At 43.3% G+C, this 26,734-nt stretch overlaps 1 protein-coding gene across 2 annotated transcripts in view; it reads left to right on the forward strand.

Annotated features, from left to right (window-relative positions):
* KIF13B (kinesin family member 13B) overlaps positions 1 to 26,734 on the forward strand; it is a 701,202-nt gene that overhangs the window by 479,804 nt on the left and 194,664 nt on the right. For both annotated transcript variants that reach the window (XM_078649880.1, XM_078649879.1), the window contains 5 exons: positions 1,459 to 1,632; positions 5,342 to 5,499; positions 9,643 to 9,775; positions 16,521 to 16,667; positions 19,607 to 19,636. In XM_078649880.1, coding sequence (XP_078506006.1) covers positions 1,459 to 1,632; positions 5,342 to 5,499; positions 9,643 to 9,775; positions 16,521 to 16,667; positions 19,607 to 19,636 — 642 coding nt within the window. The remainder of the gene's footprint in view (positions 1 to 1,458; positions 1,633 to 5,341; positions 5,500 to 9,642; positions 9,776 to 16,520; positions 16,668 to 19,606; positions 19,637 to 26,734) is intronic.

Raw genomic sequence — 26,734 nt, forward strand, 5'->3', positions numbered from 1 at the left:
TTGGCAGAAACCATGCTACTTTGATTTTTTGTAGGGCTTACCATTGTTCCCTAACATAAGCAGCATGTACTGAATGTTACGCATTTCAAAATGGAGAGAGTAGGTGGGCCATCTTGAATTATTTGTAAGGAGCATGAAGTGTTTCGGTTCTTGTCCTATTTATGATATCAATGCTTCCATACACAGACAACTTGAGAGAAATTAATGCATAACTGTTCAATCAGCCACTAATTTTTATAGTGCTGCCTGCCCCAGGATGTCCTCAGGGAGCTGCAGAATCATGTTCTCTGATAAATGGTTACAATAGCACAATCCTGCATTTGGCCTTTGCATGAAGAATGTGTCAGCAGTAAATTATTACTTTCATCTGAAAGCAATTCATCAAGAATAAGTGTACTGGATCATCTTGGTTAGGGTCATTTCACTCAGAATTTTACTTGTTTTCATAAATTACCACAATGCTCTGCTGCATGTGATTTGCTTGGTCTATCACTAGAGCCTTTCCTGTTGGTGTTGGTTACTTATATGTTTTGGGTTTTTTTTGGCGGTCATTCAATGGAGGATGGTTTTGCGAGGATAACGTCAGGGATGGTTTTTCAGGAGTATCGAAGCCCCTGTTTAGTTTTTAGTGGTGGTTATGCTGTAGAAAATTGCTGGGAGTAACTCAAGAAAAAGATGTGTTGTAGTGATGGCAAATGAATTACCTTCTAACCAAAAGTAATTGTGTAAATATTTAAGTGCTAGTTACATGGAGAGGCCAGTAGCATAGTCTTATATTTTTTGTACTTTTGGTTAAGTCGGTTTACCAGGCACCAGTATTTCTACAAAACAATTGCTTGTGTGCCGTTGCCTGCCTTTAAGTGATTGAAGGGATGCAAACTAGGACTCTGGTGTCCCTTTAGAGGAGTCATCAGGGCTCTATGCACTCTGATAAAATAATTATAAGCAAGATGCTTTTTTGGCGAACATAACTATCCAGTTATGTACCAAAACCTCAGTAATTCATTGACCATGCTTATTTTTCCAAGGTGGAACCTTCTTTTACCCTCTCGTCTTACAGGAAACCATAGCACCACTCGGGGATCAGTTATAATTTTGGATAATGCCAATCTCGTTATCTACTTCGGCAGTGGATTGGGAACCTTTTATTATGGGGAAAATGGAAAATAATTCGGCTTTACAGTAACTAGATCCAATGGTGAATTTAATCAATATTGGAGCTCAGCTCTATATAATGCTTTTCATATACTATATTAACAACACTGTGCAGTTATGTTCAGATTTTAAATATCTTGTAATGCTGAAGAATTTCACAGTATGGTAAAAACGTGTTTTGTATATGTATGCGATAAAAAAGGAATTATAGAATTGTGATGTAAAATTACTTAGTTTTCATGTCCGCTCATATGAGGAATTGTACGAGAATTAACTCCTTTCCCTTGTTCATTCTCTCACAAGATTAAAATACTTCAAGCTACAGGGTTGCCTCAACATCTCTCCAACTTTGTTTTCTGCACATACACTTTCTGGGACCTGCCGGAAGCTGTCACAGTGGCCCCCGAAGTAGACCCCACCACATCATCTCCTGTCAGCAAGGAACCACAGTGCATGGTTGTGTTTGATCACTGCAAAGTAAGTTATAAGGCATTTATCATCTAGTTTCATATGCATTTGCGGAGTAGAACAGTTTTGTTGACTGCCATTGGCAGGATTGTTCATCGTTATATACTGTGTAAAGGTTCGAGGAAGAGGCCACATACAGATGCTTAATGATGTCAAAGCGGGTTAACCACATATTGATCACTGATGCTACTGGTTGCACAGTAGCATCTTTGTAATCTTCACAAATAAATACTGGCATAAATAGGTCAATGAATGTTGGCTTGTTGGGTTTATTATGCATCCATCTTGCCTTCAATGAGTCTTTAGGTGATTGAGTGACTATGTTTCTGTAATCATAGTTTGTCGTGCGCACTCTGTATTTGGTAATGCAAAAGCATGTAAAATTCCCTAGCTATTGTGAGAAATGTTTCAGTTTTGTTTAGGACACTGAGGTGAGGATTATCCCACCAAGACTTTACAATAATATTCATGATCCACCCTAGATATATCTGCCCTGTGCCTCTGACCTCCTCATCAAAGGGCTTTCTACTGCTTACCTATTGGGCCACTTGTTATTGCTGTGCTTGTAGTGCATTTGGCAGCCAGTAGCAATATCTGCCTGCCCAGGGACTCCAGTGCATCAGAGAAGTGTAGTGAAGCCTCTGAGACGTCCACAACCTGTTCATCCGAGGGCCGTATGAACTGCCCCTCTTTCACCTCTTCTCCCCGCATGATGTTCAGAAGCTATGTCCACTTTCATTATACTGGCAATAGAAATGAATATGGCCATATATGGACTGTAATGTTAAGGTTGATTCAGAGCCTTCCTCGCAAATATCCTCTGGCCCTTCTGCCATTCAAATTTGTCGCTGGATAGACTAGGCAGGACCCAACATCTGCTATGCCTACATGCACTCCACAGACCTTGGATGAAATGTATCCTCCTGGTCTAACATCTTGTGCAGTTTCTTGAGCTCCATGACCCCTTGGCGGGCTTGTCCTCTGTCCTGGAACGTTTGTGTTGCCAAGTCTCCTGGGTCCAGGTTCCTCACCTGACTCCTCACCCTTGTCAGGGTCTCTTGACTACTCCCGGTCATTTAGGCCTCCCTGTTGCAGTGAACTTTTATCCTCTCTCGGAGTACTCCCAGGATACTCGTGTTCCCATAACTTCTTAAATGAGTTTGCATATCTATTTTCAAGTAGGCCTGCCTAAGTGTTTAAAAGACGTACAAGGGAACGATTGTCATTAAGTCTCCTCTGGCCATAGACTTACTAAAGGCTTTTTGAATGCCCTGGGGTTCTCTTGGGGAGAAGTCCCTCCATCCTCAAAGGGCTTTTGGATGCCAGTAGCAGTATTTGCCTGCCAAGCGACTCCCTCCCTAGTGAATCATAAGTGGCATCCACAGACTCTTCCACCTCCTCTCGTATGACTTCCAGACATGTTGTTCAGTAGCTATGGCCACTTTAATTGTACTGACAATGGCGATGTACATGGGCAAATATGGCCTGTAATGTTAGGGTTGATTCAGAGTCTACCTCACAGACTCCTCTGGCACATTCTGCCACTCCAAAACTACCCCTGGATAGACTGGGCAGGACTCAACAACTGCCTGCCTACACGCTCTTCTTCTCGCTCAAAGCCCTGGCCGCCAGACCAAGTCAGAATGCTCCCCAATCGGGTGGGAGGATGATTTGATATACCTTGGACAGCTGTATTTGTATGTTTTCAAGAGATATCAGTGCAGTACTTGCAGCTCAGCATCTCTTAAATCTCCCAGAACAAAAGACCAGGAGCTGCTACGAGAAGCTGGCCCCGTTTGCTCTGTGCCACCTACCGCACTGCCCATCCTCACTCAGTCATACACTCCACTCTTAAAATAAAGTGCAGATTGTGGCTAAGCTCCCTCAGGGCTTCTTGCCTGCGCCCGGCGTTCAGCCTGTGTATGCTCCCTCCATTAACAGAGTAAGCTCTGTTAATAGTGCCCAAAACCTGCCACACCAATCGATGTAAGGAAACCTATAGCAGAAGCACAGTATCGTACTGCCATAGTAACAATGCAGTTATGGGCATATTACACAAGAAAAATCAGTTATCTGACCGCAGAGCAGCGAGGAAAGAAAAGATGATTTTCCTTGGGGATTGTCTTATATGGATTAGGAGGACCGTAATTGGTGGGCAATTAATTTGGTACCTTAAATTCATGGGATAGATAATCCTAATTGTTATAGAGTTAATGTTAATTTGGGGCTGTTGAGCAATAAATTGAGAAAGATAAATGCATAATCTAAGTCTTTGGTCATGACATAGGTTTCTCTTGAGTCCTTGAATCTTCCTCATTTAAACATTTTTCAAACAATCCATTCCAATAAAAGATGTGTTGGTTTTGCTTATATAAACTCATTTATTAAAGCCCATATTCTCCATAAATATTTTGTTATATGTGTAAACAGTTATTGTTGTTGTGGTGGTAGATTAGACTTAGTCTCGCAATGATCATTCATTTGATTTTGTCCATCTATATTCTTGAAGACTTTGAAGTGTTTGCTTTTGAAAAAGAGAATTTATCATTGATGGGCAACCACATCGGGGTATCTGGGACTGATGCACTGACAGCCTTCTGAAATGACCGGCACCATTAAAATTGTTATACTGTTGTTTTTTGATGATCTTGAAACGTAAGGAGACTCAGTTAATTGCATGATAGTCTGAATCAGCAAAGCATCAGAAATAAAATTTCCATGAGATGTGACTTTGATATACTTGATTTATCATCCCCCCAAAACAAATGGTTTGGTTCTACACATAGTGACAATTACATTGCATCGTTATGTTATCTTTAAATTGACAAAATGAATCTTGGTCATTCACCCGCTGTAATTTGGTAATTTCCATAACGCAGATCTTACCAGTGCTTTTGATTTTTTCATGATATTTTTAATGTAAGTAGGATGAGTATGTATTTTCTAACTGCTTAAACCTAATTCTGCAATTAGGAATGCCAATGGATCTAGCCTTACAGCACAGTCTTCCAGCTGAAAGGCAGATGTTCTCATTACAGTTTCCCCATAAACACCATATCTTTACTGAAACAGATCTACATTACTGTCCGTTGGGAGATCCCTAAGAAAAATGCAAGCACTCAATTCCCTGAAGTATTTTCAGTCAAGCTTTTTACCTTTTGGATATTTTCATGTCCCTGAAACAAGTTGCATCTGAGTGGAGGAACCTGGAGATAGAAACCCTTACTTCCTTGACCGGTCATAATCAGGAGAAATTGTCTACTACATATCTACCATACTGACCTACAGCAGAAGTCATTTTTGCTCAATCTAAAAGAGCAAAGTAACTATAGGATACTCCTTGAATGCTACAGCCTTTTCAACTTTATTGAAATATTTCCCTAACATTGTGGGGAAAGTGGCAAGATCACTGCAATGCAAGGTTTTCTCTGGCTGAAATGCCAACAGTGATAAAAAAGAAAATAGGTTGAAACATGAATTATAGGCTCCTATTTAAGTCCTATAATACCTGGTGAACTTAGTTGGAGAAAGAAAGCAGTGAACTGTCCTAAAACCATAATGCATTGAGAGATTTGTGCAAATCTAAAAATCCTCTAAAATGTTGATGGGTGCTGTTTGAATAATTGTAACCAGCTAAGCAGCTTACATTATAACCTGACTTGGAAGTGATAGTTTAACTTTTTTTAACGCATTTCCTGTCACATTGTTTGACTTATAGGAGTTTTCTACAACTATTTCTGAAGATTTCATTGATTATCTTACTGAAGGAGCCTTGGCAATAGAAGTGTATGGTCATAAACCAAATGATCCTCGAAAGAACCCAGCTCTATGGGACCTGGGAATAATTCAAGCAAAGACCCGCAGTCTCCGAGACAGGTAACTTTAAGATTACATCTTTACAACACCAGTTAATTGTAAATTACAAACGTTTATCAGAACATGTTGCTCTTCAAATATTTATTGCATGTCTAGCAATTAGGGCCGTTTTGATTAAAAGAAAAAAAGTTATGTGTGCATGACAAGTGTTTCGATCATTATTGTTCTTTGTACTGCAATATTGTAAACAGGAATACAGCCTTATTCATGCAAATGAATGATATTACAAGGAATTTGCTTTCTTCCCACAAGCCTCCTGAGATGTTGCTTCCCAAGTGATTTTGGTGTAGAGGTTTGTTCCCAAATAGGGACATAGTAGACTGCTGGAATGTTTGATTCGGCACGGTGGTCACAGTAATGTTCAATGCCATCATTCTGAATAGAGGCACAGGGTCAAGACTGATTTGCATATGGCCATGTCTGAACTGAGGTGGTGTGGTGAGCAAAATAATGATGGATTAAACCCAGATCTGAGACTGGGGGTGAATGGTTTGCCATTGTGCAACATTCCGTCCATCAATTGTTGTTTTTGCATTTGTCACCCCAAGTGGGACGGGTATGCTCAGACGTGAGTCCCGTGCTCTCCATGCCACTGAAATCAAGCTATCCTGGCTGATGAAGGCTGATAGCCAGAAACTGGTCCTAGGGTGCTTGATTCCGGTCCAGGGAAGACATGGCTTGCCAGTTCGGGCTGGACTGTTGCCATGAGGCACAGGGTAAAGACTGATTTGCATATGGCCATGTATGAACTAGGGTGGTGTGGTGAGCAAAATAATGATGGATTAAATCCAGATCTGTGACTGGGGTGAACGTTTTGCCATTGTGCAACATTTCGTCCATCAATTGTTGTTTTTGCATCATTCTGAATAGGGCAGGATCAACATTATCCACTTAATCCAGCTGCTTAAATAGCCTCACATGCTACTGTTTTGCTGTTGAAGTAGTAGGGACCAGTTATAAAACAAGGGACTAAAACAGCACTGCTTCAAAGAGCATTCAGAATTTAATTTGTTCAGTGTTTAGTCTTGCCTTTAAAGAAAGAAATTACACATCTGAACACCCATAGGGCTGAAGCAAGGCCCTGTCCCAAAAAGGTAGGGAGAACTGCCAGAAACAAGTCCTCCAACGGCTTTTAGATATTTAACACATATTTAAAACTCATGCCACAGACACCCCCACACACCATCTTGACAAAATCTTCATCATAGACAGATGGCTCACACCCAGATCCATTCCACTCGCATTCTTGGCAGCATCTGCCCTGTGTAACACAGCATACAATACATTGACCAAACAGACTCAACATTTGGTGTTCATCTTCTAACCCCTTCACATACAACTCCAATCGCTAATTACACGCCTAACAATTTAAGATGTACTATGTCACACATTGTGTTGTGGTGTACATCATTTCTTGTTGAAATGACTTGTGACTAAATAAAGTATTCTCCAGGATCCCTCCACCTTCTATTCGATAGGCCTGGCTACCTGCCACTAGTTAATTTCCAGAAACTCATCTTTTGTCTTGTATACAGACCTCTTGGAGCCAGTGCAGTTTCAACAGGAGAAATCGGTTATCCTAACCACTTCCATTCAACATTATCTTAATAATCACAATTCTTGAGGACACATAGGAGATATACTTTTAACGTTTGTGGACTTGTAGTGGTAATCCATCTAGGAAATAAGAATACATCTGTAGGTGCATAAATGTGAGAAATCAGAATGTGACAGCAAATCACCAGTTACTGAGTATTATTAGATCATACGATGACAGATGGAACACAGGAAAATAATACTCAAATCTTCTAGCGATAATCAAGTTTGATTCAGAACCAAATTATCTGACAAAATGCTCTGAAACTACTCCGTGCTGCAAGATGAGTTGAGACTTGATGGCCTCAGATAAGTGGTCTCATTTGGAGCAAGAGGTCAGGACTCATGAAAAGCGCTTCATTCATGGCATTCCACAGATGCACATCCACAAAGAACCATTAAATCAAAAGTGTGGTCTGAGGTGTGCTTGTTAATGCGTAAAGCATGAATTAAGAACCTGTGTAGTAGATCACCGGAACACAAAAAATGCAGAGCCATTGTGACTCAGTGTTGAGTCCTTAACTTCAGAATCACTTCTACGGTGGCATAACTGATTATGGGCAAGGGCAAGTTTAAAAGGTCCACTCTTTAGAATTGTGTATTGGTTGTAGTATATTTCAAGTCACAGTGTTATATATGTGATTCTGCTGAAAGGACTGTTGAGAATTTAATGTGTTTATCTGTAGGTTTCAGCAAAATTAAAGGGACCCCCTCTAAATAAGTGTGAGGTCAGGGAAAAGAGGGGAAAACAGCACCTATATCTATATAATCATTTCCCTCATTGACCAACAAATTTACTTTGAAAGTATGCCAATATCCATATATTGATTATTTCAACATTTTTTTATTTTATTTTTTTAGCAAAGCATTTCATTTCTTCTGTTTTTATGTTTTTCATTATATCATTTTGTACAAAGTCAAAAATTCATTTAATTACACAAAAATTCAAATGCATATGATCATTGGTACATTTCTTTTATAACCATGATTATTGCCTTCAAATTTATCACATACAAAAAAAATATATATATATGTAGGTTTTCCATATGCCACTTGAAGCCAGGCTCCTCAGAAGTAGTCATGAAGTGGCATTTTATATTTTGTCTTGTGAGATGTACACATTTGTGGCGCTCTCCCAACAGTGTGGAGTGGCATTTATTTGGTGTAACATCGACTGAGCAAAAGGTACAGATTGAAATCGCTGTAAATTTGTTTCCTGTGTCTCAACCAGGTACCTGAATATACTGTTGGTAGTGATGAAAGTCCAAAAGATTAGGAATATATAATGACGAATCACCGCACTCGGGAAGTGGGTCCGCTTCTAAACACCAGGCACTGTGGACTTTTACTGTGATTTATTTCTCAAAGAAGATCAATACTTTGAAATAGGTGCACCTTTTGAACTGGAGGGTGCCAGTATTATTTTAAAGTTCAGCCGTACACCTGAGTTTTTTAAAGTTCAGCAGTGCACCAGATATTTTAAAGTTCAGCAGCAGCACAGCAGAGGGATTACATTTGGCGCTAATAATAATGGATTTACCAGTCTCAAAGAAATCCATCTTTTCTGATTTTGTGATCTGTTTTGGCGTAAGGTACCAGAACCAGATCTTTTTCTAGGCAGGGGGCACAGACGGCTGGGATCTTGAGTTTATGGTCTTGAAGCATATCTGTTAGTTTAATCCGCATAAATATTTAAATGAGTATCGCATTTGCAGCAAAGTTTATTTGGATACGTTCAAAATGTTAGTGTGTTTACTACCATATAGAGAAACCCTTATGTAGGGGAGAACGTGGCCACTATTCACAAAAAAGTATTCTTACCTAAAGAACAGGAAAGCCACATAGCTGGCAGGATGTATGAACTCAAAAGTTGTAAAATTCCCATGCTTTCCTGTATTTATGGCCTCTCTTTTTGTTGTTGAATTTTTAGACATCTTGCAATTCTTCTGTCCAATAGGAGAAGTCTGTGCTAGAGATTAAGTGGATGATCGGTTGCTTGAAAATGGGTCCGGAGGAAGCACAAGTTTCTCTGAGTCCTCATGTAATTACTAACTTGTTTGCACAAGGAGTAAAGAAAAATGGCAACTAAATTTAAAATATCACGGGTGTGAAAGAGCAGCACAACTGTTTAGTAAGCCAAGGCTATCATTTATGTTGTGGGGTATTGGAGTATGCTTGGTATTAGTTAAACTAGATCAAGCTCAATGTTCTTCAGTACACACTAACCTTCCCTGTTGTAACAGTCCTATTATGCATTTTGGACACTTTTTTTATCAATGTTTATCATATGCAAAAATTGTTAACACAGGAACTGCAACTAAAATTCGCACAAGAATTTGTAAAGTTTTTTGATATTTGTGTGTTTACAGCATTTTAATCAAATACTTCAAAACAAATGGTCAGGGTCTGCAGTTGTCCCTGTGTCCAAATCCATACTTTGGTCACAACACTCCCACCAAAATCCCATTATTTAAATAGATGTATGGTTTTATACAGCACAAAATTGCACAGCGTTTTCGGTTTTAACCTGTATACCTTTGTTTGTAGATGGAGTGAGGTTACTCGAAAGGTGGAACTCTGGGTCCAAATCTTGGAACTGAATGAGAATGGAGAATACTGCCCTGTTGAAGTCATTCCTGCTAAAGATGTGCAGACAGGTGGCATATTCCAGCTCAGACAGGTAGGACTTTTACATAGTTAGAACAGAAAGATATTGTGAGATATAATCTAACTTAACGCACATAACCATTTATTTACATAATGTTCCAGTGCTGTGTGCAAATGTAGTGGTGTTTTAGATTCTATTTTGTAAGTTGTTGGAAAGGGGGGCATTTTCTGGATCACAGTGGTAGTAAAAACAGTATGGGAACAATTGTTGCATTGACTTAATGTCTTAGTTTATCCTAGTTTCATTATCCTTATGACTCTCTGGCTTGTAAAACACCATTGCCAATCCAGCATCCACTGCTCATGGCTTGTCAAGTGCTATTGCAGTGTCCGTATCTACTGCGCCTAGCATGTGAAGCACTATTGGCGTCCCAGTGGCCACTGCTACCTGCATGTGCAGCACAGCTGGCATCCCATTATCCGCTCCTCCTGGATGTGAAGCAGTATAGACATCGCAGTGCACACTACACCCCGCATGGGCAGCATCATTGACATCCCACTATTCACTGTACTGGCATGTGAAGCACCATTGACATCCTAGGGTCCACTGCATCCAGCATGTGTAGCACCATTGACATTCTAGGGTCCGCTGCACTCTGCATGTGAAGCACCATTGACATCCTAGGCTCCACTACACCCAACATGTGAAGCACCATTGACACCCTAGGGTCCACTGCACTCTGCATGTGAAACACTATTGACACCCTAGGGTCCACTGCACTCTGCATGTGAAACACCATTGACATCCTAGGGTCCACTGCACCCAACATGTGAAGCACCATTGACATCTTAGGGTCCACTGCACCTAGCATGTGAAACACCATTGACATTCTAGGGTCCACTATACCCAACATGTGAAGCACCATTGACATCCTAGGGTCCACTGCACTCTGCATGTGAAACACCATTGACATCCTGGGGTCCACCGCACTCTGCATGTGAAGCACCATTGACATCCTAGGGTCCGCTGCACCTAGCATGTGAAACAGCATTGACATCCTAGGGTCCACTACACCCAACATGTGAAGCACCATTGACATCCTAGGGTCCGCTGCACTCTGCATGTGAAACACCATTGACATCCTAGGGTCCACTGCACCCAACATGTGAAGCACCATTGACATCTTAGGGTCCACTGCACCTAGCATGTGAAGCACCATTGACATCTTAGGGTCCACTGCACCTAGCATGTGAAACACCATTGACATTCTAGGGTCCACTATACCCAACATGTGAAGCACCATTGACATCCTAGGGTCCACTGCACTCTGCATGTGAAACACCATTGACATCCTGGGGTCCACCGCACTCTGCATGTGAAGCACCATTGACATCCTAGGGTCCGCTGCACCTAGCATGTGAAACAGCATTGACATCCTAGGGTCCACTACACCCAACATGTGAAGCACCATTGACATCCTAGGTTCCGCTGCACTCTGCATGTGAAACACCATTGACATCCTGGGGTCCAACGCACTCTGCATGTGAAGCACCATTGACATCTTAGGGTCCGCTGCACCTAGCATGTGAAGCACCATTGACATCCTAGGGTCCACTGCACCCAACATGTGAAGCACCATTGACACCCTAGGGTCCACTGCACTCTGCATGTGAAACACCATTGACACCCTAGGGTCCACTGCACTCTGCATGTGAAACACCATTGACATCCTAGGGTCCACTGCACCCAACATGTGAAGCACCATTGACATCTTAGGGTCCACTGCACCTAGCATGTGAAACACCATTGACATTCTAGGGTCCACTATACCCAACATGTGAAGCACCATTGACATCCTAGGGTCCCCTGCACTCTGCATGTGAAACACCATTGACATCCTGGGGTCCACCGCACTCTGCATGTGAAGCACCATTGACATCCTAGGGTCCGCTGCACCTAGCATGTGAAACAGCATTGACATCCTAGGGTCCACTACACCCAACATGTGAAGCACCATTGACATCCTAGGGTCCGCTGCACTCTGCATGTGAAACACCATTGACATCCTAGGGTCCACTGCACCCAACATGTGAAGCACCATTGACATCTTAGGGTCCACTGCACCTAGCATGTGAAACACCATTGACATTCTAGGGTCCACTATACCCAACATGTGAAGCACCATTGACATCCTAGGGTCCACTGCACTCTGCATGTGAAACACCATTGACATCCTGGGGTCCACCGCACTCTGCATGTGAAGCACCATTGACATCCTAGGGTCCGCTGCACCTAGCATGTCAAACAGCATTGACATCCTAGGGTCCACTACACCCAACATGTGAAGCACCATTGACATCCTAGGGTCCGCTGCACTCTGCATGTGAAACACCATTGACATCCTGGGGTCCAACGCACTCTGCATGTGAAGCACCATTGACATCTTAGGGTCCGCTGCACCTAGCATGTGAAACACCATTGACATCCTAGGGTCCACTGCACCCAACATGTGAAGCACCATTGACATCCTAGGGTCAACTGCACCTAGCATGTGAAACACCATTGACATTCTAGGGTCCGCTGCACTCTGCATGTGAAACACCATTGACATCCTGGGGTCCACCGCACTCTGCATGTGAAGCAGCATTGACATCCTAGGGTTCGCTGCACCCAACATGTGAAGCACCATTGACACCCTAGGGTCCACTGCACACAGCATGTGAAGCACCATTGACATCCTATGGTCCACTACTACTAAGAAGTGTGGAAACAATTATTAAATGTACAGGCTGGCAAACATCTACTTTGTTTACCTGGCCTTTCATTTCAATGCCTCTAGCACATTGATGAGCCCCTGCCATCTGAGCAGATCAGCCAGTAACTGATGTGTGCACTATCATATACTATATGCATCCCACTAAGGAGAGGCAAGTGACAAATGGTCAACTCATATGCCTGCCTAGTCCAGGCAATAGCAGCCAGCCAGTGGTGGATGTGCAACTGTGAGTTTGGTGCAAGCAAGAATCGTGTTAGCAACAAACATTGCTACTTGCTCCCCGTCCCCTGCTCGAGACCAGGCAGGCCAGTCAAATACAACACTTTGTGCTTTCCATTCCCTTCATCAGCTTGCAGATCAGCAGCTACAGCTTAGCATGTATCCGAATATTTAATCTCTGGCCGGCTGTGTTGCATTAAGAAAGGGACATTGACGCCTCAGTAAATTATGGTCTGTAAACACACATTCTGAACAGCACTGCAATGCCATACCTAATTCAGATAAGCTCTGCCAATACCAGTAACATACAAGCTTTTCCATTTCTCTGGAGTTCACATGTGTTCATTTGGTAGGTATAGTCCATTCTTTATGATTTTACCTTATTTTATAGTTGTTGTATTGGAGGTACTGTACTCGTTTCATAATCTATTGTTCAAAGCATGTTAGCTGTAGATCACATGCTGTGCATAGCCTGCCATCTAGTGTTGGGTCCGGATGTTTGCAGTTTGTTTTCCATCGAAGAAGTCTTTTCCAGTCACAAGGTAGGTACCTCTTCCTTTCGGTGATAGTGCTCATGGGCATCAACTCAATTGTTGCATTGTTTTTTTCCGCCATCGGGTTTGGATGTGAACTGCTGCGCTCCGGTTTGGCATTGTTTCTCAGGTTCTCTTTGACGCGTAATCCACTACCCTCGGCGGTATTATTTCTCTATCGTGTTTCCCATTTTCCACGTATCGTTTTGCCTCAAAGACCTTCGATCAGAAAACTTGTGGCGGGCCATTGGACCTACCCGCACCGAGCTTGCTAACAGTCGATGGAACGGACTCCATTCAAACTCTGTCCAGGATATCGCGCCAAGTTTCCGCGCACAGACCTGCATGAAGTGTGCAACCTCGGTCTATCCCTGGAACACGACGAGAAAGACAGCGACGCGTGCCGATCGTTTTGATCGAAGAAGACGCTTCGTGACGGTCGGGCTCAACATCACGAGATGCTACATCAAGGCGGCTCCGTACCGGACATCCCCAGCCAAGATCTAGACTAACAACAAGCTCAAGGAGCAGAGGAAGCAGAACACGTCTCCGTGTCTGAGGTCGACTCCGACATGGAAGAAGAGGAGCAAGTTACACCTGGTCAGCGTACCGTGAGTACAGAAGCCCCCTTGCCCCAACAACATAAGACCAAAAAGGCTCGGGTCCTTCCTCTGCCTGCGGGCCAAGCTCGGCACAGAGAAAAAGTTTTGAGCGTCCCGGCCCGGAGCAGAAACACAAACACAAGCTTTCGAACTCAAGTTGGCCCCATGCCATCGCCGGACAGAAATCCTCGGCGTTGAAATCAAAACATTTTGTGGTTCACATCCCACCTTTATCGAAGACTAAATCTCCAAAACCAAAAGGTTTGGAGCCGAAGCTTTTGATGCCGAAAACTACATGCAAAGACAAAAAGGACTCCGCCAAAGGAGCCTCGGTCTGACGTTCCACCTTCAGATCTGAAACAGAAAGAGCTGGTTATAAACCCAGGCACTGGACATATCCATGCCAAATTACCTGAAAAAAGGAAGATGGCCCAACAAGAGGAGTACCATATTCCTTTGAAGAGAAAAAATGTGGGTGCTAACCCTTCACCACCTTCTATTCCACCCCTTTGCCCACTGATCCTAACTTACTCATCACACCCACAAATTCACCACCACCACTATCACCTGACCCACAGGATGAAGGGGATGGGGGATCAGGATAAGCCACAGGATACTGACCCATGGGAGGACTACGACACTTATCCCAACACGGATAATGACCCTGACTTCTATCCATCCAGACCCTCACCACCCAACGACAATATAGGTTACATTGAGCTGCTCATTACCATGGGGTGGAACTACATAAAAAGGCTTTAGAGGAGGATTTCTTATTTGAGACCCTAAGTTCCTCTCAAAGAACTACCCCTACACTGCCCATGCTTAAGGGGATGATTAAACAGGCAGATGAGGTTTTTAAAGACCCTGTAAGGGCAAGAATCATCACTCCTAGGGTTGAGAAACAATATAAACCTGCACCTACTGACCCTGCCTACATCAAAGGTTAGCTGCCCTTAGACTCTCTTGTGGTTTCCAATGCTCGCAAAAGAGCTAACTCGCAGACCACAGGTGAGGCCCCTCCTCCCGATAAGGAGTCGAAATTAATTGATGCCTCTCCCAAAAGGGTAGCATCACAAGTGGCTAATCATTGGCGCATCGCTAATGCTCAGGCTTTGTTAGCCAGATATGATCGGGCTCATGATAAGTTAAAAAAGCTCATGCAATTTTTGCCTGATGAACATAAATCTAAGGCTAACTATCATAGCAGCAGCGCGGGCAGTAAACACCAGCGTACATCTACACAGGCATGCTTGGTTGAGGATTTCAGGTTTCAAGCCTCTATTCTCAACCAACCATTTGACAAAGAATCACCTCTTTGGTCCAGCAGTTGACACCTCGCTGGAAAAAATGAAAAGGATACCGAGGTCGCAAAGTCCATGGGGGCCTTGCAGTTAGCTACAAATAGGGGTTCCTTTTGTTGCTCCTTTTACAGGGGGGCTCTAAGGATATCGCCACAGAAAATCCCTCCACCTCTTACAAGGGCAACAACCAATCACCCTCATCAAGAGGCTATTTCAGAGGAGGTTTTAGGGGAAACGATGGTAAGGGAAGAGGCAGGGGCAACTCCACAGGCACTTCCCCCGCAAATAACAACCAGTGATCTCCTTCCACTACGCCCGATCATTCCACTCCTGTCGGGGGACATCTCTCCCAATTTCTACCTGTCTGGAACACAATCACCTCAGACAAATGGGTTCTACAAATTATTCAATATGGTTACTGCCTGGAACTTAGACACTGCCCCAAACATTCTCCCACAATCATATGCAATGTCACAAGAACATCTTACCCTTCTAAAGCAAGAGATTCTCTCTCTGTTAGAAAAGGAGCTATAGAACCAGTCCCATTAAATTATCAAGGTGACCGGGTACACTCCCCGTACTTCTTAATTCCCAAAAAGGACGGCTCTCTCAGGTCTATACTAGACCTCAGAGAACTAAATCTATACATTCAGTCGTACCATTTTCACTTAGTCACACTTCAACAAGTGCTCCTGCTCCTTCAGCAAGGCGCCACTCTGGACTTAAAGGACGCCTGTTTCCATATCCCAATACACCCTGCTCACCCCAAGTACCTCAGGTTCATAGTAGCAGCCCACTCTTCCTTTATTTTCAGGACTACTCAACAAATGTTGTGCCTGTCAGCTAGCCATGAACTAGTGATTATATTTCTAATTTCTGACTCCTTCTCTTATATTACCATGTCTAGTAATATCAATCTCGCGCAAAGTGAAATAAACTTCTTTTATGGTCCTATTGCTTTATACATGTGTAAATTTCTTTCTGATTTAACACTTCGTATAAAACAACTGTTTGTATGTGTAAATAAGCTACATTGTAGTGTCTGTATTTCCTGTCCGGTTTTATTATTCTAGTACAACTTTTGAATTGCTAAAGTCAAATTTCTCTTTTATGTTTTTCCATTTCTGTTAATGTGTTGTTTTGTTCATCATAAGACATGTCGGAGGGTGACTGAGTTTAGTGGAGTCCACGTTCCGTGAGAGTGAGCAAGCTAATTGGATCTTTACATTTTAAAATAAGATAACACTGGTTTCTCCAAATGTAATTTAGTCTGTTGGAATGAATAGTTCATTTACTTTAAGATTTAAAAAAAAAAATGTGGAATGCCTGTGCACAGTTCATAATGTAACCACATGAACATTCAAACTAATTCATCTTCTACAGGGACAGTCGCGGCGTATCCAGGTGGAGGTGAGGTCTGTCCAAGACTCTGGGACTTTGCCTCTAATAGAAGACACTATACTGTCGATTGGAGTTGGATGTCCGAAAGTACGGCATTTCAAATCTCAAAAAGGATATGAAAACCACCAGGTAGAGTTTTCTGCATTTCTTCTTTATGTATGCTTACTGAACTGTATTTGTTTTTATTTTCTAAGCAAAAATAATAATGGAAAAGAATATAGTCACACGTAACATGCGCCATGGTTTTAGGGTGCATATTAATGGTACATATGATCGCAGTAAGTTGTGCAAAGTAGAACTAAAAGCAACTAAACACACAGTCAATGTAGGAGAGTACGTTTAGGATACTTGCGCACATTTCTGTGAAGCAATTCGAGACTAGTTGGCAGTCAAGCCAGGAGTCGAACCGGGACTGCCCTTTGCCGAGCCCAACCCATAATGCGGTTCTCCACCATCCCCATATTTTGTAGAATTTCCAGGAACATCCCCTGCAGCCATATATCACCTTTTCCACTGCTATGTAGCGGTCCATTCCTTTTCACCACTCGTGCACATTAGGCGCACCCCAGAATTTAGCCACATCCCTTTTTGCCACCACCAGGCCAAGAACACTAAAAACAAGCTTGAAGCACGGGACATCTACATCGTTTGAGATCCCCAGCAACAGAAGGCTCAGGTCTCGCGAGATGCGATACCTCCAGTATGTCTGATAATTCCTGAGCAATGGCCTTCTAATTCGGGGGCATTCTTAAAATGTGTGCAGAAATTAACCAACCACCTCAGCACATCCCAAACACAGCAGTGTGGAGGTTCTTCCTATGTTATTTAGCCTCTGGCTGTCCTAGTATGCTCAGTGGAGTATCTTAAATTGAATCATGCACAAGCACGATTTAATGGCCACTTCAAGAGGGTTCATTAATGCCACTTCCCAGTCTATATCCTCGAGGTCACCCACGCCGTGCCCCCATCTTTCCCCCCGTAGCTTGCTTCGCATGTCTGACATATTGTTATTGACCTTGGAGATTGCACCATTCCTAACTCCTCCATCAGTATCCGGCACCTCTAGTGGGGCATATTCTGGGACGGTTGTAAGTTATGTTCCCGCTGCGCTGTAGAGAAGGGCTTGATATCCCCGTTCTCAAGGATGTCCTCCAGTGTTGTGATGCCTATAGTATCCCAGGCCACAGAGCCCTGCAGCTTCACCACCTCTTTCAGCCATGTCCCTTTCCAGAGATGTGTTTCCCGGGTAATCTTGTGTGCCCCTCAAGCGTCCTAGTGGCCCTATCCCAGGCCAGTAGATCTCCACACCAGCATTGTGCGCTCGAGACAATACTGAAATGTATTCGTAATCAAGTCCTCTTCATTCTTTGAGAACAGAAACACAGTGGCAGACGAGTGAGACTAGCATTGTTCAGACTGACGAGATCAGCAATGTATTGTGTAGCCTGGTGAGACTAGTATTGTATTATGTAGTCTGGTGAGGCTAGTATTGTATTGTGTAGACTGGTGAGACTATCATTGTATTATGTAAACTGTTGAGACTAGTATTGTGTAGACTGGTGAGTCTAGTATTACGTAGACTGGTGAGACTAGTTTTGTATTGTGTAGACTGGTGAGACTGGTATTATATTGTGTAAACTGGTGAGAATAGTTTTGTATTGTGTAGACTGGTGAGACTGGTATTATATTGTGTAAACTGGTGAGAATAGTGTTGTATTGTGTAGACTGGTGAGTCCAGTGTTGTATTGTGTAGACTGGTGAGACTAGTGTTGCATTGTGTAGACAGGTGAGACTAGTCTTGTATTGTGTAGGCTGGTGAGACTAGTCTTGTATTGTGTAGACTGGTGAGACTAGTCTTGTATTGTGTAGACTGGTGAGGCTAGTATTGTATTGTGTACTGTAAGCAGTACCAGAAAACTCTTCCATTTCTTTTTCTGTTCTAGGTGACTGTGTATTCTTTTATCTATCACGGCAAAGATTCCCTGTGAATAATGAGGAAATATATTAATTTAATTTGTTTCTCTGATGCTTCGATTTGTCTGATATTTCTGTACATCATGATTTTATCCATGCAAATGTTAAAATCGTTGCTTCAAATTGCCTGCGAGAGGTAGGAAATCTCCCTTTTGCAGACAATCTGCCTGAGGCATTGGCAGGATGCTCCATCCCAAGAAATGTATTGTGTTCGTAGGGGTCAGCAACTTGTATCAGATTGCATTAAAACTTTCAGTCAATTGCAGCTAATCAATAATTTACCTTTGAATTGAAAGGCATCATCTCTGTAATGGAAATTATTAAAACATGCTGTTTGGTAAGTGCTGCTCTTGGTATGGAGCTGGTAGTAACAGAGACGTTTACTAATGCTGTCGGCTTTATGGGATGGGTGTAGCAGCTAAAAGCTTGGGGTGAAATATGTGGGCGATACTTTCATGAATCAAGCATGGTTAGTTGTGGCAGATAATCAAACATGGGGCCCAATCTCGCTCCAGAGCTGTGTTCTGCTAAATAAAACCATCATTCCTGTTCAGTTGAAAGTACAATGGAGGTTCTAGCACAAACTGTGGCAAAAACAAAAATGTTGCAGATGAAACATTGCAATGTAAAAGTAAAAATATACACCAAAGAAATTGATTTAGCTTGTCGAAATTCATATCTATTTACCTTTTGTGTTTGTCTTGTTAAGAAAATTGTATATCAAAAAATGTTGTAGTTCAGAAAACCATCAAATAGAATGTGCAAAATTATTTCAAAGGTAGAAGCAGACTGTGGATATGTTTCTGTTGCCCTGCTTATGAACCTGCACGCATATGCCGTGACATCTCCAATGCTTAATAGATAGCTGTTGTAACAACCTGAACCACTGATCGCGTGGAAAGTCCGATCCACCTCATACAGGTTTTGATCTGCCTTAATTTCTGCAGTCTTGGTTCCAGAAGGGTCCTGCAGTAGCTAGGAATGCATTGAGAAGCTACAGTATGCACATACTCAGACACTTGTGAGCATAATAACTGTGCACTTTTGTCTTTCTGGAGGCCAGTGTTGTAACAAATGTATTTTCTGTGCTACAGGATGAAGAGGATGATATGGACAGCTATCAGGTAAAGGATTATCACCGAGGAAAAATGTGCTAGATGTGGATTTTCTATATATTCTTCTTTCCGTAACATGATCTTTATGTGATCTCTGCGTGTGTTAGAGCTACACTACTGATACAACTGTTCTTTGCTTATGTATGCACCAATAAACGTAACACCACCACAGAAGCATCAATGAAAAGGACTATGTTGTTAGGGTGTGGTAGTGGCTGGATGTAATGCTTTAAAGAAGGAATATTTTAGTTGTATTTTCCACTTAGTAACTCAGTATGACTTGAACCTCTTACCCTGGCATCAGTGCACCACAAGGAACTTTTCATAGATTACCCACATTGCAATTTATCAGAACTGTAATTTGCTATTCCACACAGACAGTGATAGGGTGATGGTTTGGAGCATGAATATATTTTTGTATAGTTGATATAGAAATGTGAACATATTGTAGCAGGAGAATTAAAACAGGAGGTGCTGTGTATAGAACAGTATGCTGCATGGACTCAATTTGAGATTAGGTTATATAAACCGGCATGTGATGTTGAGTGGGGATTAGGGGCATGCAATTGGGAAAACACTGGACAACACGCTCATAGTGTGCACACACTGGAGGATTTTGTCCTCAACTTTTAATTTTGTCATGGAAAGTTCCACTTAAGTTCAACCCTTTCCTGATTAGATTAGCAATCAGCCAAGTCTCCATTAGGAAAAAAATAATGTTAATAGTTTTTTTTTTAATCAATCCATATTAGTTCTGAAGTGACATTAGAACTAGCTGACGATCTGGTTACAAGTTATTTTAGCAAATTGTGGAATTTAATTATTAACTCATTTGCAGTGTACAATATTAGACCTACCAATTTAGAAGATATTCTTAGCAGGTTGTCTGTCACCCCATGGGGCTCAGTTGACCAATACTAATGTTGTGGCTTATCTGCAGGGCTAGCTCCTTTGCATGTGGTCTGTTTGCATATTTCTTCTGCCCATCCCAATAACTTGAGTTGCGACTTCTGAGGCTCCTGGCCTTAAAGCATTCATTAATTCCACTACAGTGAGAAGTCAGTTTGGTGATGGAGAATGACATACTTCACAAGTTCATTTTTGGCCCCAGCAGGAATCATCTGGCAGAGTGGGCACAGGAATTCATGACAGATCTTTAGCATATCCACATTTAGATAAATGTAGTTATCTTACAAATCTGGCATGGACCCAGCCCTCCAGGACTGACTTGGGAGAATCCTGAAAACTGTGGTCTTAAGCAACTGGACTCAGGGTCTTCCAAATTACTGCTGTGTGTCCTTTCTTTTTCTAATTCTTGCAGTGTTTTACTGGGAAATCTTCAAAATGCTAACCCTACCCATGTTTGGCACGATAGTACCTCCAAGTTGAGAGGCTTGTTGGATAAATACACCAATTCCCTCAAGTGCATTATATCATTTGTACTGCTGGCCCATTTTAATACTCGTTTGTGTGACACTTTTCCTGCTTATAAAACATGTAACTGGTCACCTCTGCTACCAGTTGCCCATCATTTCCGAGGGTTGCATGCCATTTGAGTGGGCACAGTGTGGGGTTTTATGAAAGTCTGCCTGGTGCACAGGGTGATTGGAAGCTTATTTTACCATGCATGGGGCAGGTGGTGAAGAAGGCACTTCCTGGACCAGCTGTGTTTGTAGGTACAGTGTACCTCTTTGTATGTAATAGTGAAGGATAGCTCACAAACCGTCCTTGTCGATTAGGAATCTGGTGCTCCACATAAGGGAATCAAAGAAGTGGCATGTGAGGATTATGCTGTCAAAGACTGTCTTGAATGTAGGGCCCACAAGCCTGTATGATGATTGACGGACTGCAATTATTAGTTTGTGTCACCTCGCAGAAATACTGGAGTGGGTTTGCTCTGACACTTCTGGGGTGTGCCAAAGGGGAGTCTAAGTTGCTGCTCCGTTCCCATTCGACTGCCTCCTTGCTCAGCTGCTGTTATCGGACTTTGAATGGGCTTTCAAGCTTCGCTGTCATTGGTGACTTTTTTGACAGGAAGCTCGAAGGTTTGCTGTAAAGTAAAGTACTGTGCAAGTACATTTTTTGGGCTTATTAATAATACAGTTGTATGCCACCTTGAGACTCCTCAACACTGTAAATGCTGTCATTGTGCAGTTGCTTCTCTGCCTGAGGGTGCACTTGGTTAAGAGCCATACATCCTATATTTGCTCCTTGGAGAATTTGACATTGGGGGTACAGCTCGTCATGTAAAACCCCTTCGAGAGTGGTTCTTCTTTTGATGAGTCCAATATAAGAGGCCAAATTCCGTCAGGAGTTGTTGGTCCAACGCTGGCATACATGGATCACTTGTTAGAACTTCTCTCTTCTTTGATGTAGATGGTTTTTATCTTTGGCTGCTAACTTATAGTCCATTTCAGTTCCTCCTCATCTGGGTCTGTTTTGAGTCCCACAGCCTACAAATGTGTAACCAGGAAAGCAGGGTTACTTTCTGGTCTTGTAAAGGTTTTGAAGGATACAGCTGGCCTCTAGTGTGAGCAGACTATCTATAGTTAATGGATGCCACGGTTGCTCTTACGAACATGTCATTTCTGGGACTAATTATCTGTTCCAGTGCAGAGAACCACTTGTTGAATAACAAGGACAGGATGGTGCCTTTCTTTGTCTGTGCCTTACTTGATGCAGAGGGAGTGGGAAACATCTTCATGATTGAGCTGAAGGGCCTTATATTCATAGCTTTTTCAGTCTGCTGAGCCGCAAGTTGAATTGCCCCAATGGATAGTAATGAACCGTGAGCTTCGTTTGGTGATGTTGTGAAGTGCTCAAGCCAAGTATTGGGGTTCTTTTTTTTTGGTATTTGGTATTGTGCTTCCAAGCCTTCTGAAGATTAACAGCGTGAGCATGGTCAAAACTTTAGACCGACCCTCATGATTCTGAAGCACAAGCCACATATTAATCAGTCTCCAATAGCCAGTTTTTAGGATAACTTGAAATGGCATCCTTTACGCAAATCTTGATGCCCATGGATGAAAGCAGCCTGCTCACTGAGCATTAGACAAGCTTACACTCTGACACAGGAACTCTTATCAGCCCTGATCCCAACTGGGATGGCCTGAAGACAGCTGTGGAAATTAAATTGCTACACTACTGCTTATAGACTTGCCCACCATCTTTGTCAGAATCCACCAGCATATTTTCCACTGAGACTGTAGGAGCTCTCCATCAAAGGACATATCTAGACTTCATCGCCTCATAGCGTTTTTCAGACAGGTCTAGTATCCACCCACTCGTCGTTTCACATCCGCTCTTTTCCTCCATGCCTGTTTACCTTTATACTTGAACATCTTTCCACTCCTCTTCAGTGCCTGCCTAGTCTAGTGACCTCAACCTGAACTACTACTCGTATGTTGAGAACACACAGATCATCTGGAAACTGGCAAACCTGGCTTACCTAGGTAACGGAGGGCTGGAGCTGCTGAAAAAACTCCTAAAATTGAACTTGTCTAAAAATGAATTTATCCAAAACTCAGATCCTAACTTATGAATGTGGAAAAACTGCCAGACAACAACTGCCTGGCCCCAGGAACTCTAACCCCCTCCCTAGACATCCATAGAAATCAGAACCTGGGAGTGATCATGTGTTACAGTCCATCACTCGTCACCCAAGTCTCATTCTGCTTCATGCATAGTTCTGACGCATATTTCCTAGCCAAGCTTTCCCCAGAAGCCACAGACCACCCTTGTCCGACTCCTACCTCCCCTCGTTTCACAAATGGACTGGCGTTGCATCAGTTGGGAGTGCTGGCGAGGCATGGATTTAGGGCCCTGAGCTGTTGGCTATTGAGTGCTTCTGGGCTTGCACTCAGATTCTGGCCAGAATAACTCACTCCTCTTTTTCTTCTTGAAAGATGATTTCTACTTGAGTCTCTCTTCCATTTCACTTTACTCTCGCTTGCAACTACTGGTCTATTTGCTGCTGTTGTCTAGTCGCCCTGCTGTTACCTGAGCCAGCCTTCGCTTCTGTGGTCGTGCTGTATCCCTACTTCTTTAGAGGCAGTTGGTGTTCACAACCACCGCTTGTTGCATACCACAGCGCACTTCCCATCGGTCCCTTTTCTGGATATTGGCAGACTGCGCATGCGCTTCTGGCTGCAGGGCCAGGAGAGCCTGCGCCTGACTCAGTGCGGGTGGTTGTAATGTTAGCACTGGAGCCAAAGTGATGTTGGTCATTGAACCAAAGGGTTGGCCAAGTCCTGGTTGAGCTGGACTGCTTCCAGGTGGTCAGAAGACGAGCAGCCCTGTCCTCAAACTAGCAGCACAAATGTCCAACTCTTTCTCAGGTATCCATTCAGACACGCTCACACACAACCCGATCTAATGCACACATCGCTCTGGTCTAACTCCGCCATCAAACCGGAAGCAAACCTGTATCTGCTACAGTTGTGTATGATTCACGACTTTTTTTTGCATTTTTATATAGCGCGCAGTCGACACAAAGGTATTGGAGCGCTTTACATGAGCACTCAGGATGTTGAGCCGAAGCCTGGCTCGAACCTGGTTCCCCGGCTTTAAAGTCGGCATCTCTAGCCGCAAGGCCACATCCTCTCCCAACTTAGAATTTCCTGCACGATTTACAGAAAAAACACAATCTTGACATCTTAGAAGTTCTCGCAGCGCACTGGCTGTGGAAAATGAAAATGGGCGCGTACGAAAATTATTTTAGCTAAACTAGTTTAGAGGAGGGAAGGAGTCCAGCGTTCTTGGGAAACAATATTTATCCCCTCCCCCCCCCCCCCCAATTACCATCCATGGTTGAAAACTGCAATATGCCCGGCAGTCACCTGGGCACACCATCACGCTGTCACCTGCCCCAGCTGACCTTGGAATACAAGAATGTCCCACTCAGTACAAACAGGGGTGCAACGCATTAGGATTCCAGTATTCTTCAATCGATAGTTTAATTTCTAAACAGAAAAGTTTGGTTAGTGAGACTAGCGTCTTGCGTCATCCCTTCTGTCCTCTGCGTCACCTTCCCTCGCTCGGCCGCTTTCTTCCTGTTTCACGTTGATGAAAAGTGCGCGGAGGGTTCCAGGAGTGGCCCCCGCCGCGTCCTCTCGAGTCTGTAACAACGCGGCTGATTTACAGCGCCTTTCATCTCACTAAAACGTCTCGCATTTTGAAATCCTGCCAGGGCGCAGACAGATGTTTTACATGCTCTGACTTTATAAGTACAGCGGCCAAGTGTCCCAGGGATTTTTTGATTGCACACAGTGGGCCTGATTCATTTGGGGGGAGTTTGCGTCCTCGGAAATGAGAATTATCATAGCGGAGATTACGCCCTAAGGGCGCAGGGAATTACCTACACCTCACCCAACCCCCTCTTTTTGCGAGGCTCCCTATGAATCAGGCCCGGCCCAAAGGGCTCCTAAAATATTGACGAATTTTGTTTTCACAAATAGAGAAATTACCTTGTTACAGATTCTGCGATAGTTTCTCCAGGTCATATTTTATTTGGTAACATACCTGCCTGTGACAGTTTCTTATGCATTACTATTTCTGCCAGTCCAGGGAGTTCTGGATACTAGGCCAGCAATCTATAAACAGGACTTTTACCTTCCTCGACTCTCCATTGGTATCTGTGGGCAGTCATTTGCAGTCTAGCACGTGAGATGTGATGTCAAGATCGGCACTAGATCAAATATAACAAGCTTTTGCAATGCAATAGGTCTCGCATTTGCAAAGTTTTAAGCTATTGCCATTGTAAATGGCATTGTAAAAGGCGTTGTAAATGGCAATGCCTTTTATTTATCTGTTTTCAAAACCAACACATAGATAGTTTATTTACAATGCCAGTAGCTCAATACCATTGCAGGAGAGAGACACGGAGAGCTCAGCCAGTGCGCCTCGATCTTACCCTATTATTCTTGTACTGGAGCGAGCAACTGAGTCCACTGTTGCAACACTCCTACAATTCCAGTAATGAAACAAGAACACTGAACTATCCTAGTGCTGAAGACCCACTGTGTGTTCTGCCAGTGCCCCTCAATCCTGAGCCCTACTATTTGACTTGTGAGGCTAATTTACAGCTCTGCCAGTGTGACTGAATCCTGATCTGCGCCATCCCTGCCATGCCAAGACCCACACGCAGCTCTCCCAGTGCATCTCAATCATGGACTCCAGCCCCCCATTTGATTCCAGCTCAGACAACACACACTGTTCTTCTAATGCACCTCCTTCCAAAACGTACACCCCTGCAGCTCCATTATATATAGGCCCCCAAGAGAACCTGTAGCTGTGAACCCATACGCTGCTCTTCAAATGCACCTCACTCCTAAGTTACACCACCCCCTCCATTCCACCTAGATGAAATGCAGCTCCCCCAGTCTATCTGCAGCTCTGAGACCACACACTGCTTCTCCAATGCACCTCCTTCCTAACTTAAGCAGCCCCGCTATTCCATCACATACAGCTCCCCCAGTCTACTTGCAAATTGGACCCCACACGCTGCTCCTCCAATGCAACTTCTTCCAAACTTAGCCCACCCAGTCATTCAATCAGATAGAGCGCCCCAGTGTACCTGCAGCTCTAAGACAACACGCTGCTCTTTTGAGGCACCTCCTTCCTAACTTCACCACCCCTGCCATTCCACCCTAGTGCACCTGCAGCTCTTGAGACAACACGCTGCTTTTCCAATGCACCTCCTTCCAAACTTACCCCACCACTCCATTATATACAGCCTGCAGCACCCCCATTCTATTCCAGCTCTGACACCACATGCTGATACTATACCGAGATCAGTTACAGAAAGTAAGTAGATATGATCCGGATATTAATTACTTTATCAGTGTGTTTATATAGTGCCACAAAGCATGACCGCGCTGTAAGGCACAAAGCTGCCTTCCTGTTAAAGGTGTTGTAGTTTAAGACACAGTAAAGTAACCATTTTTAGGACTTAAAATAAGCACAAATCCTTACTCAGTCGAGCCTTACCTGTTCTTGGCGACGGCGTGCCTGTCTGTATGTTACAGGGACTTCTTGCAGAAGTGTAACTTTCGGGGTACAGGGGCTCCTTGGTGCCCAGATGCGCAGGTCTATTTCTTGGGGTGCAAG

This window comes from Lissotriton helveticus, chromosome 6 (genome assembly GCF_964261635.1).
Source record: "Lissotriton helveticus chromosome 6, aLisHel1.1, whole genome shotgun sequence".
NCBI classification, from domain to species: domain Eukaryota; kingdom Metazoa; phylum Chordata; class Amphibia; order Caudata; family Salamandridae; genus Lissotriton; species Lissotriton helveticus.